This window comes from Hordeum vulgare, chromosome 7H (assembly GCF_904849725.1).
Source record: "Hordeum vulgare subsp. vulgare chromosome 7H, MorexV3_pseudomolecules_assembly, whole genome shotgun sequence".
NCBI lineage: Eukaryota > Viridiplantae > Streptophyta > Magnoliopsida > Poales > Poaceae > Hordeum > Hordeum vulgare.
In genome coordinates, this window is record NC_058524.1 from 468,399,710 (window position 1) to 468,412,760 (window position 13,051).

The 13,051-nt window shown below is 44.1% G+C and overlaps 1 protein-coding gene and 1 pseudogene across 1 annotated transcript; one reads left to right on the forward strand and one right to left on the reverse strand.

The window, feature by feature from the left end:
* The first annotated feature begins 755 nt into the window (after positions 1-755).
* Positions 756-10,328, forward strand: LOC123413495 (annotated as a pseudogene).
* A 168-nt stretch (positions 10,329-10,496) lies between these two features.
* Positions 10,497-12,082, reverse strand: LOC123413496. Its single transcript, XM_045106435.1, has one exon. The coding sequence runs from the start codon at positions 12,002-12,004 to the stop codon at positions 10,841-10,843; it is 1,164 nt and encodes a 387-aa protein (XP_044962370.1). The 5' UTR covers positions 12,005-12,082; the 3' UTR covers positions 10,497-10,840.
* Positions 12,083-13,051: the final 969 nt, after the last annotated feature.

Here is a 13,051-nt window from a genome sequence, read left to right on the forward strand (position 1 = left end):
GTTTCTAGCAATATCTTTATTGTCGAATCTCTTATCTTTCACACATCCACAAATGTATGTAGAGCACATTTGAAATTTATTTTACTATTCATGGCGGGTGTGTTTGAGCTCGGGAGCAGAAGAATTTTGTGATTGTGTCAAGTATTTCTTATAAATGTCTTGCGTATTTCAGAAAAAATACAAAAATAAGTTGCTTGCTTCATACAGCAATTTCTCGATACTCGATGGCCATCGATTGACTAGAGTTATCTTAGAACAAGTACGAGCCTCTGCCAGTGCGAAATGCAAATTCTGATTATTTTTTTCCTTAGTGCCCCACTCGTCAAGGACCAGAGACTAGTGGCCAGATGAAGGGATCTTTCCAGCTCATGTTTCTTGGGGTTGTCACTGGGAATTACCTCGAGCTTGTACCGGGCTACTGGCACACCGATAGCACACAGCTCATGCTTCTTGTGGTTGTCACTGGGAACTTCCCAGATTTTTCACTGGCGTGTGGCAATATACCATCACTTCAAAGTACAGGCATCTCCCACTGTATATACTTACATAACCAGAAAAGTACACCAGAACGGGGAGGTTGACATTTTGGTCAAGAGCTGGCTGAACCGAATGCAGAATGCCCGGCTTGATCTCCACTGCACTGGGAGCTGAAAGCCGGTGCTATAATACTATAAGCATTGGCACCGCTCGCTCTGTGCAGCGTTCAGCTCCGAGGATGGTGGGCACGGCAGCTAGAGCAAGGCTCACATTGTGCTCTCTGTTCCTCTTCCTCGGTGCTCGGACGGCCGCACGCTCAACGTCGGCGTGGTCCTGAACATGCGGTCTTTGGTGGGCAAGATGTCGCGTACCAGCATCCTGATGGCCATGGAGGATTTCTATGCGGTCCACAGAGACTCCGCGACCAGGCTGGTTCTCCGCGTCAGGGACTCCAATGGCGGTGGCAACATCAAAGCTGCATCAGCAGGTACGTTCATTATGATTTTATACACTGAATATAACTAGGAAGTACTCCCTCTGTGATAACTTCCAGATCTATATTTGGGTCTGTATAATGAGATGAAATCAAATCTATCCAAATATTGGCTCATAGTAATATATAATGTGAACACTTTGGGGGTTAGAGTAAAGAAAACAAGTAGCACTGGATATAAGTTTCCTTGTTCTTTAGTATTTCTCTTTTGCATTTATTAGTGTATACTGCCGATGCAAGTCTTAAACCATTCTGGGTTTTTAAATGCATATAAAAGGAGTCACCAAAAATTGCAAGTTACAGATTTATACAAGGATTTTATGCCGCTGAATCCCTAAATTCACCGGCACCCTAAGAAATGATAATATAACACAGGTCAACACAATAGCATTTCTACTTGCACTTAATATGTTGCTACTATAAACTACTTCCTCCGTCATGGTTAGGCCCTATTTGGGACCATAATAGATTATAATAATCTGGATTATGAACATAGATTATATAATCTGGTTTATAAAAATAATCCAGGTGGGCATGTTTGAAGATCAGATTATATAAACTGTAAACCAGCTTTTAAATTGTACAATGACATGTTTGTCCTCTTTTTTTTTCAACGGTCATTTTTTTAATTCATCTTGCCATTTGGTTTGCTTGGCGCCAAGTTTGAATAGATAGACATTTGTACTAGCCATGTACGAACGTGTTATTTCCCGGCAAATTTGAACTGTAAACTAATCATTGTACGAAAAAATACGATGGGCACACATCGTTAACTTTGAAGGAAAATCTCATCCGAATGAAGAACACAGTTACATTGTCCATGAGAAATTAAAAACTACATTATTAAATTATCATATAATATCAAATCTACTCTACTTCGCCGATCAAAGCATTACATATAGTGTCACGGAAGGCATTCATGTCGATATCTTGAGTGCTATCACAGCTTTGTCGAGGATGATTTTGTGGCGGCATGGGCATATAGTTTTCATCTTCATCACACTTATCAAACTCTTGGTCACTCAACGCACTCTCTCGGATGAAATTATGTAGAGCCATACATGCCAGAATGATTTTACTTTGCTTCTCTAATGGGTACGTCGGTATGGCTAATAAAATCCTCCATTTCATCTTCAAAATTCCAAAAGACCTTTCAATGACATTGCGAAGAGACGAATGGTAGTAATTGAATAGTTCCAAGATTCCCCCACTAGTCCTGGGATAATAAAAATTTGCAAGAAATGTACCTTAGTATGTTTCTTCCAAAATTCATCACTTGCCACAATTCCCCCACTAGGGGATCGACCTAGTCCAGTTTGTTTGTTAAGCCACAACCAAAATGAGTAGAAGCGTTTTAGTTCTTCCCATCTGTTCTTAAACTGCATCTTAGAGTGTCGTAGCCCTTTGTTCTGTTCAAACTTGATAGCAATATTTTTGTAACCTCTAGCAGTCATGAATCCATTGCTCCTGTTGCCAGCTGTGATCTCCTCAACACAGAGTGAACAAAATGCAGCAGTGTTTTCACTATTGGTCCATTCAGCCTTATCAATATCATCGTTCTAGTACACAAGCATGTTAATGTTATACATAGCATGAACTGCTGCTACATAAAAACTAAGAACAATTGTACTTTTAAATTAAGGTTCTATCCTGCTCACATAACATTGACCAAATGGCAGAAATTAATTAAACGTTGAGGAAATATTACCGATTCATCATCTCCAACACCATCATAATACTGATCATTGAAGTGGGAGTCCTCTGGCTCATGCTCTGTAGCAGGAACACCTTCAATCTCCATTGAACTGCTGCTAACTGGGGCACTCGATACGGCAGAGAGGATGAACGACCGGTCTGCCCACTACGGCCTACGCCACGCCCACGTCCAGCACCCCGACCACCAACTGCCTCTTCTAATCCCAGTACAGGGACGCGGCCACGGCGGCCACCGCGACCAGCACGGCCACTACTGTTGCGCCCCTACGGCCACCACTCGAGCGTCCAGCATGGTCAACTCCGGCGCGCACACCACGGTCAGCCCTGTGCCCCGCCCCTGCACCACGGCCACCGCCTCCGGCACCTCCAGCCACGAACTCCGGTAGCCCTTCTTCGTACACATCAGATGGAGTTGAATGCACCAGCTCCATGAAAGAGGCCTGCGAATTGAGGTCCAATCCTCCAAATACGTTGGATCCATGGGCAGGGAGACAACCGCATTCGCCGGCGAAGCTCGAATCGACGGGATGGCCATGGACACAGACCTGCTCACTCCTCCTCGCTGGGATTGAATCCCGCTGGTACTGTTGCTCCGCCTCCTCCTCTCGTTGCGACGCCATCTCCGGTGGAGGCTGCGCTGCCGGCCGCAGGTCTCAGGGGTAGTGGAGGCGGTGGCGGCAGCCTAGGGTTGGAGCGATGCGAAGATGGGTTGGGTCGTGCGACGGGGGGTGGGTCGTGCACGATGGGGAAGAAGGAGTCGGGCGCGCTGACCAGGAAGGTCCCAGTTGCGATGGGAAAAACGATGGCGGTGGCAGTACATGTAAATAGATCAAAGTTTATAAGGATAATAGGTCTTTATTAATGCATAATCTGATTTTAGCTGGGTTAGAGTAGATTATGAGTTTTTAATAATCTGATCATCTAGTTTTTAAAATCTATAGTATAAACTGCCCTATTTGGAAACATAATAGCTTACTAATAATAAAGAGGCTATCGCTTTCGTCAGAAAACCCACCGAGGTGATTTTATAAAAAAGTCCTTACTGTTTATGACATTAAACTCGTAGTATATATTAAATATTTTTTTAAATACTCATATCTTTTAAACCGTAACTCCAAATTTAACATATTATACATGGAATTTGATTAGAAAAATATGTAGAATTTAAATATGATATTATTTTATCTGTTAAACGTCTAATAAAATACTATCTAGGGTGCAATCTTAATAAATAAGTCATTATTCGTCTTTCTTTCATACCGGTACTCATCCAGGTTGGGGATGAACACGTCAACAAAATCAGGATTAGAGATGAAACTGAAGGTCACTTGACTGATTCTTTGTACGTATTAAATCTACATGCAAGCCGTGTTAAAATAGAAGACCTGTGAAATTTTGAACTGCATTTTTGTAAGATAAGACCATCTTTATTTGTATCGTAACTATAAATTCTTAAATTATAGATATTTTTTATAAATTAAGATCATGTGCCATGTGGTATTTCTTTCTCCCGTTGCAACGCATGGGCCCTTTTGCTAGTAGCTTATAAAAACCAGATTATATAATCTGGATGAATCCAAACAGGGCCTTAGAAGGCGTGCTTGGAAATTCTCTCAAACCTAGGTCGTTATTGATTGGCTGCGAGATGGGCTGAAAAATAGCATTCACACTACGCATGCATATAAAAGCAGTACTCCCTCCGTCTCAGTTTACAAGTCCGATACATATACCTAGGTCGTCAATTTGATCAACTTAATGAGAGGCATATATAACAAAAAATATATCATTAGAAACTTTAGATGTTCTATTTTCTAATGATATAATTTTTATGTTAAATAATATATTTTATGTAAGTCAAACTGACGATCTAGGTACACGTGCATGTCTTCTAAACTATGACGAAGGAAGTAACAATGGACTATTAAGTAGCTGTTAGGAGTAAATGCAATATGACCTAAATCTTGTCTATTGTGAAAATGCGCGTAAATTTAACCGTGTCTTGTAAAGAGGAAGTACCAAATGCTTTTATAATTAATACTTCTCTTAATTGCATCGATTGCACAGCTATTGATCTGCTGGAGAATCACCACGTCCAAGCTATCATTGGTCCAGAAAAATGGGGAACGCTACGCATCCGCCGGATGATTTCTAAAAATTATCCGTCACCCAGCTAGCCGTCGGATGGCGATCTAACGCCCTGCATCCCCGCCGCATGGTTCTGAAACGACGCTCGAGTTGCGGAAACTTTCGCTTTGTTGCAAGAAATAAACTTTGGATCTGTTAATTCCTGAAACAACGGTCGAGTTTCAGAAACAATTTGCTTGTTGCAGGATTTTTTTCTTCGTTTTTGCGGGAGAATTTTTTGCAACAAAGGTCATGTTTCAGGAAATTTTGCAACAAAGCTCAAGTTGCAGAACCACTACCTAGCGAGCAGGGAAACTCTTGGCGGCGGGGCGGCCGGCGAGCTCTTGGCGGCGGGGCGGCCGGCGAGCTCTAGGCGACGGGGCGGCCGGCGGGGCGGCCGGCGAGCTCTTGGCGGCGGGGCGGAGCGGCCGGCGAGCTCTAGCCGGCGGGGCGGCCGGCGAGCTCTAGGCGGCGGGGCGGGGCGGCCGGCGAGCTCTAGGCGGCGAGGCGGCCGGCGGCGGGGAGGCCGGCCAGCTCTTCCCGTGGAAGCCGTCGTCGCCATGCCTGGGTCCCTCGTTCTGCAACTACTTCCAAGTTGCAGAAACAATGAAGTTGTTTCAGGAAACGGGTCACGGCTCGTCCGCCGGCTACGTGGCGAACAAAGGAGACGGTGGACGCGAAATCAGGATCCGTCGGTTGAAAAGTAACGTTTCCCCAGAAAAATCCGCGGAGGCTACTTTTGTGTCTGATATTGGGAATAACAGTCAAGTCCCGGTTATCACCTTCACGGCAACGAACCCAGCCCTTTCATCTGCCAATGTGCCATATTTTTTGCGCGCGACATTAAGCGATGCTGCCCAAGTGAATAGTATTGCTGCTCTCATCAAAGCATTTGGCTGGAGGGAAGTTGTGCCCATATATATACGAAGATACGGACTACGGTAGAGGCATCGTACCGTACCTGGTCGATGCATTCCAAGAGTCCGGAGCTTCTATGCCGTATCGCAGTGTGATCTCTCAGTCAGCAAGCAGTGACCAAGTTGAGGAAGAACTATACAAGCTAATGACAATGCAGACAAGGGTCTACATTGTGCATATGTTGCCAACCACCGGCTCCATTCTCTTCAAAAAGGCCAAGGAGATTGGAATGATGACCGAAGCCTATGTGTGGATTTTGACGGATGGGATCGCGAATATCGTCAACTCGCTAAGCCCTTCAGTTCTTGACACAATGGATGGTGCATTGGGTGTGAGGTTCCATGTACCTAGATCAAAGGCACTCGATATTCCACTGCAAGATGGAACAAGAGGTACAGACAGGACTACCCGGATGACCCACTGTCGCAACTAAGCATTTACGGCCTCTGGGGTCATGATGCTGTTTGGGCCCTGGCACTAGCAGCAGCAAAGGTTAGCATGACCAGACCCACATTTCAGAAGCAGCAAAAATGCAGAAAGAACTCAACCTGTGTTGGAACTTTGGGTGTTTCTACAGTTGGTCCAAAACTCTTGGATGCAATCTTACAATGCAAGTTCAGAGGCTTGAGAGTGGTGATTTTGACCTCAGAAACAGACAGCTCCAATTTTCCACATTCCAGATAATTAATGTGGTTAGAAGAGAATCAATAGAAATAGGTTACTGGACAGCAAAGCAAGGAATATTCAGGAACCTGAATCAAGATGTATCAGCACACACGTATTTGCATCCTATGCCTGATCTCAACCCAGTGGTCTGGCCAGGACAAACACATATAGTGCCTAAGGCTTTGTTTGGTAGAAGTGGATTGGGGAGGTTTGGGGAGGAGGGGATTTGAGGAGATTTGGTGAATCCCTTCCTTCCACCCAATCCTCTTAAATCCTCGGGATTTTGCTTCCACCAGTCCCCCGAGGAGGATCCTGAAACACATGGATAGGAAGGGATTGAAGGGGAACGGAGGGGATTCGGCTAAGCAAACCCCTTTTACCAAATGGGCGCCCGAGGTTCTGTGGGGTTTCTGACCCTTCCGGGGATTTTCCTCTCGAAACCCCTGAATCTCTTCGTGCCAAACGAGGCCTAAAGGATGGCAAATTCCTACTAATGGAAAAAAGCTCCAAGTAGGTGTACGGACAAGTGGATATCCTGAGTTTATGAAGGTGGAGAGGGACCCTGTCACCAATGCGATAACGGCAACAGGATATGCGTTAGATGTATTTGAAGAGGCGATAAAGAAACTCCCGTATGCAGTCCCTTATGAATATGTATCATTTGATACACTCGGAGTAAATTATGGGAGCTATAATGATTTTGTCTACCAAGTTCCTCTTGGGGTAAGATTTTTTTTTCTCACCGTCTTACTAAGTTGAAGAAATTGCATATGCTCAATTTTTTAAGGTGATATTTTTTTATGCGCATGCGCATTTATTCCCATTGGTACAACTTGATAATGTTTTAGCGGAAAAACAATGGTTTGAAAATCCTCCTTTGTTTAGTCTAAACAACTTTCTCCACCAAATACTCCTACTAGATGTGATTGGTACTAATGTTTCTTTTCAGACTATGGTAGAAATGCTTCATGCAACTGAAGCCACTGTCTGGTAGTATGGTTTTCCACAATACCTCATATAGCAATGAGTAGTATACGTCATTGACTAAAAGTAACATGGCTTTGTACTCACACATCAGTAAACAACATGCTTGCAGGTGTACGATGCAGCAATTGGGGATATAACCATCAGGCACAACAGAACATCTTACGCTGATTTTACACTACCTTATACTGAATCTGGGATAGCAATGATTGTGCCAGTCAAAGACAACACGAATAAGAACACATGGATTTTCTTGAAGCCATTAACTGGTGACTTGTGGTTTGCAAGCATCGCATTTCTCATCTACACAGGAATTGTCATCTGGCTATTAGAGCGACGAATAAGAAATGCAGAATTGACTGGTTCATTCTTCCACCAGCTTGGAACAGCAATATCTTTCTCCTTCTTTGCAGACAGTGAGTGGTGATATCAGATTTATCATTTCCAGACAAAATATTGCATTTTTATATGACATACTATCCAACCAGATTTAAAAAATACTGCATTTGCCATATACTCCCTCCGTTCCTAAATATGTCTTTTTAGAGATTTCACTAGGGGACTACATACGGAGCAAAATGAGTGAATGAACACTTTAAAGTATGTCTATATACATCCGTATGTAGTCCCCTAAGTGAAACCTCAAAAAAAGACTTGCGTTTAGGAATGGAGGAAGTATGATAGATTATATCTAGATGTTTCACAAATTTGTTAATTAATAACTGATTATTATTTAGGAGAAGAAAATAAATCTGAATTACATAATATTTAAAGTGAGCAGGAACTGGTATATAAGAAATATATATCCTTAGCTGCAGTCTTTTACCATAAATTTCATCTCAGAGTTATTTAAAGTTTTTCCATAGTATATAAATGGAAAAAAATACTGACATACTAAGAGAGATTCAGTATTCATGTTTTGTTTTAAGTTGCTGATAGATGGGTTGTTCATCATTTTGCAGGGGAAAGGGTAGATGGTATTTTGGCTAGATTGGTGGTTGCTGTATGGGTGTTTGTACTTCTCATAATTACATCAAGTTATACGGCTAATTTGTCATCGATGCTGACAGTGCAGAAGCTTCAACCCACAGAAACAGATGTTCATGAACTCCTTAAAAGAGGAGAGCATGTAGGGTACCTTACTACTCCCTCCGTTCCATAATATAAGTCCTTTTAGAGATTGCACTAGAAGACTATATACGAATGTATATAGACATATTTTAGAGTGTAGATTCACTCATTTTGTTTTGTATGTAGTCTCTTAGTGAAATTGCTTAAAAGACTTATATTTAGGAACGGAGGGAGTAGTTCTTATGTGAGGGAACTACTAGAACAACTTGGTTTTGAGAGAAGTAAGATCAGGGCGTACACTAATCCAGATGATTTTGCTGATGCGCTCGATAAAGGGAGCAAAAATGGTGGAATTGCTGCCGCCATACATGAAGTACCATACATCAAATTATTCCTCGCTAAGCACTGCAAAGGTTACACGATGGTTGGACCAATTTACAAGTCTGAAGGTTTTGGCTTTGTAAGTAACCTATACAAAATGCACTTTGCACATTATATACCTCTCTCAACTGTTAAGGACAGACATCTAGGAATCATAAACTAGAAAGCTGCTCTCAATCTTTTTTGAATAGATACCGTCCCTCTCAACGGTTTTTTATAGAATGCGGCTAGTCCCATGGAATTAGAACAACTGTCATAACAGCTTCTATCATGAAATATTGTTAAAACTATAGGCACTTGTTTGCAAAAAGTTAGCATTCATTTATCTTGAACATATTAGTATATTTTTATGTTTATGAAGAATTATGAAATACCCATTTCATTTATAAAATGAACAGCCATAACTTAACCAGTTAGTAGTATATATTTGAAACTTTGAATATGTCAAACTTTTGCATAGGCGTTCCCCAAGCGATCCCCTCTGGTCGATGACTTCTCAAGGGCGATCCTCAAGATAACAGAGGCAGATGCCATCATTCAGATAGAAAAGAAATGGATCGGAGATGAACATGCATGTAAAAATGACGAAACCATCATCAGCCCGAGCAGCCTAAACTTCAAAAGCTTTTCAGGGCTCTTTCTAGTCACAGGAGTTGCTTCAACTTCTGCCCTTCTGATAACGCTGGTGATGTTTCTCTACAAGAACAAGCACAAGATGGGGATCAACATAGGCCATGATCACGTTCAGCGGGGACATGGAACGGAGCTCGAAACCGAACGGATCCAAGAAAGCACAGCAGATTCCAACATACTGCACCGAATGATTCAGATGACTACACCTGCCAGCAAGAGATAGAAATATCCACAGAACACACAAGCTCATGTTCAGGAGTACAAATAAGCTCAGATTCTGAACCTCAGGGGACAAGCAACAGTTTGTAGCACGCGCTAAATCCGAAGCAGATATTCTCCACCCGAGTCCACACTCACCCTAATACTCGAGATGTCTAACATCATGCTGCTATGACAACTATTCATACAAAATTTGGTGCAAAAATAGAACTGTACATGTTCTGTACAAAAAAGGGAAGAAAATGCGCAGCATGAAATAAGTACTAGTATGCCATTCAAACCGTAACAACTTGGTTTTTCGTGCAGGACGCATATATGGTCATATTTTTGCACCAAACTTTGGAGGGATACTTGCTATAGCATGATGCTCATGCATGGTTCTTTTCAAAAAAATAAAGCATGTTTCTTCTTAAGCGGAGAAAACGCATCTTGAGTAGGCATTTTTTATGCTAAGCCAGCACAATTCAGGTTCTCATGTTACCAGAATACATGTTAGGCAAGTTGTGCGAAGGCTTGGAGGCTACCGGGTTTCCACACTGTATTCTGTATTTTGGATTTTTTCCTCTAATGAAAAAAATGTGCAATATTCTTGCGTATTCTGGAAAAAGAATCCCCAGGATCCGTTCAGTTGTATCTGTTCTTTTGTGTCTATTTTGATATGCTGACATTCAAACCGACATGCGAGTAACTGAACAGAAGCTTATTGCAGGAAAAAAAAATCGTCCAGTATTCTAGTGCAGATAACTTAATTCGCGAAACAGCTTCATCATCTACTATTATCTGTTTAACTCCAATATCACTAGCAGAGAAACCGTATAAGAACAAATTTGTTGAAGGCATATGGTAATCACTGGTTTAAGACAGATGGTTGGTTCAAATTTCAGCCCCCATTTCAAAAATCTTAAAAGTGCCAGCTTAGGTTGCCTCAAAGCTGTCACGGGATGGAGACTATAGTACCTGAACTGCAATTGGCATCTGTTCACTGAATCCCTTGTGTATTTTTCTTCTTCTTTTTTGCAGGATGCCCTGATATTACACTCCCATAGTTCCAATATGTGTGTCAATATGACATGAGGAAGGACAAGTTCATAGCAGTGCGATGTTTTCTTCTCTAACGAGTGACATAATTAACATACCCATTTTCATACCAGTCTTGGTTCATGTAAAACTGAATCTGGCAGGCACCTCCCCTCTGCAAGCAGTTGCATAGTCTTCAGCGAGGTTTGGCGCAGCTTGCTTGTGAGGGCATATGAACTTCTTCATAAATACCTTCTCGCTGACCATGACTGTATTATAGAAGTCGCAGGCGTAATCTAGCAATCCATTTTCTGTGAGAAACTTTACAGCGTAGTACCGTGGCCTGACCCGGCCCTCCAGGCTGTAAGTGAGCATTATTGGCCGATGAGCAATGTACGCTGGCTCCAACCCCACCTCAGAGATGAAGAACTCAGACCTGCGCTGCATCATGACCTTTGACTTCATCAGGAGATTCGGGGCTTTAGACACGGCAATACCCACCTCAGCATCCGTCCACATGAACGTGCTCTTCAAGTAGTCCACTCTGGTTGAGACCTCCTCCTCATTGAAAGATGCAACAGCATGCAGCGCGTGCCTGAACATCCCAGAGTAACGGGGCACACCTATGTTTTCGGCGCATGCCACCATGGCCTGGATGTGCTCCGGTCTGGTGGTGATCATCCTCGGCCTTGAGACGCACAACTTGGCAATGTCATAATCACCTAACCCGCACTCACGCAGGAACGCGACGTTGGGCTTGACCACCCTCTTAAGGCTGTGTGAGAGGAGATCGCAGAACTTCATGGCCCGGAGGAGGTTCTCGGAGGAGCGGAAGAGGTGCAGGTAGTACTGCAGCTTGGAGATGGAGGATTTTTGGCGGAATTTCTGACGCGCTAGCGAGACGAGGCGGGCGATCTCAGAATGCGACAGGCCGAGGCCGGTGAGCCCGTCGACGACGGGGGCCAGGGTCTCCTCCACGCCGGCACAGAGCAACTTGGGGTCCTTACTGACGACGGCGGCAACGTCGGCGGTGGAGAGGCCGAGGCCGGCGAGGAAGGCCAGGACGGCGTCGGGCTTGGAGGGGGACTTGAGGTGGGAGAGCTTGGTGGAGGCCTTGAGGGCCTGGGCTCGGGTGAGGCCGCAGGTTCGGACGAGGTAGTCCTCCACGGCGAAGCTAGGGTTTGGGGAGATGCGAGGGGCCGTAGCGTTGGCGGCCGCGGAGAGGAGTCGGTGGAGAGGGGAGACGTGCGAGGCGGAGGGAGACGACAGGGAAGCAGCAGCGATGCAGCTCCGGAGGCGGAGCATGGCGGCGCGATGTGCGGCGTCGCCGGCGGCTATCTGTCCGATGGACACAGCTTCAGTGAGTTTTGTGAAGTGAAGTCACGCTGCGCCTTAGCCCCAACATCCACCACTCATTTCACATCCAACGCTCAGGATTCACGCAAGGCAAACAACACCCAGGCTTTTTTGGCAAAATTGACAAAAATGACCCCTGGGGGGAAAGAACTCACGGAGTGACCCCTCGGGGAAAATATGTCACCCAGCTGACCCTTTTGTGTGGCGCCCGACACCTAGGCGCCGCACCCCCCGACCACCTGGCAGAGAGGGCCCACCCCCCAGGCCGTGTGACGCGTAAGTCTCAGGCGTCACACATTGTAATGTGTGGCGCCGAGCGCTTAGGCGCCACACAATGACTTAACAGGCCACGGGCCAGCCCCCCTCCCAGCCCCCTCTCCGAGCCACTTGCCCCTCTTCAAATCCTTCTCTAAATCACCAAATCTGAAGGTTTGGACCGGACATTTGTTGTCCAATCACTCCCCTAAGGTAATCCCCACCTCTCCCCTCATTCTCATCCAAAGAAAAATCTTTTGTGGTCTTTTTTTTGCAAATTTGAGGAAACCCTAGTTTTTCATGAAATGTGGGATGTATATGATATTGTTGTATTTGTTTGTATGTTAGGATAAGGGGTATGATGGGGTTAGGATTAGGGTTGTTTGGATGTTTGCATTATGGTTGTTTTAGGGTTAGGCTATGGTTAGGCTAGGGTTAGGGATGTTTGGTTGTGTTAGGGTTATGATGGGATTAGAGTTATGGTTGTTTGGGAGTTAGGCTAGGGTTATTGTAATTGTATGATTGCTTATAAAAAAAGTTCTATGTTTTGTTGTTTAGGGATGGGAAGAACATGTGTTTATGTTCATCACGTGGACAAGGATGCCTTTTTAAATGGCAATATTGATCCGGACTCGGATGAGCTTGACATGGTGTTCGATTTGTGTCCTAGCTATGGTGAATTGTTGGAACAAGTCCGAAATGATTTGAATTGGATGGACCCTAGTGATGTAGTTGAGTTTG

Excerpts from the sequence above, each read along its gene's own strand:
- LOC123413496 (XM_045106435.1), bottom strand. The coding sequence starts at position 12,004 with ATGCTCCGCCTCCGGAGCTGCATCGCTGCTGCTTCCCTGTCGTCTCCC.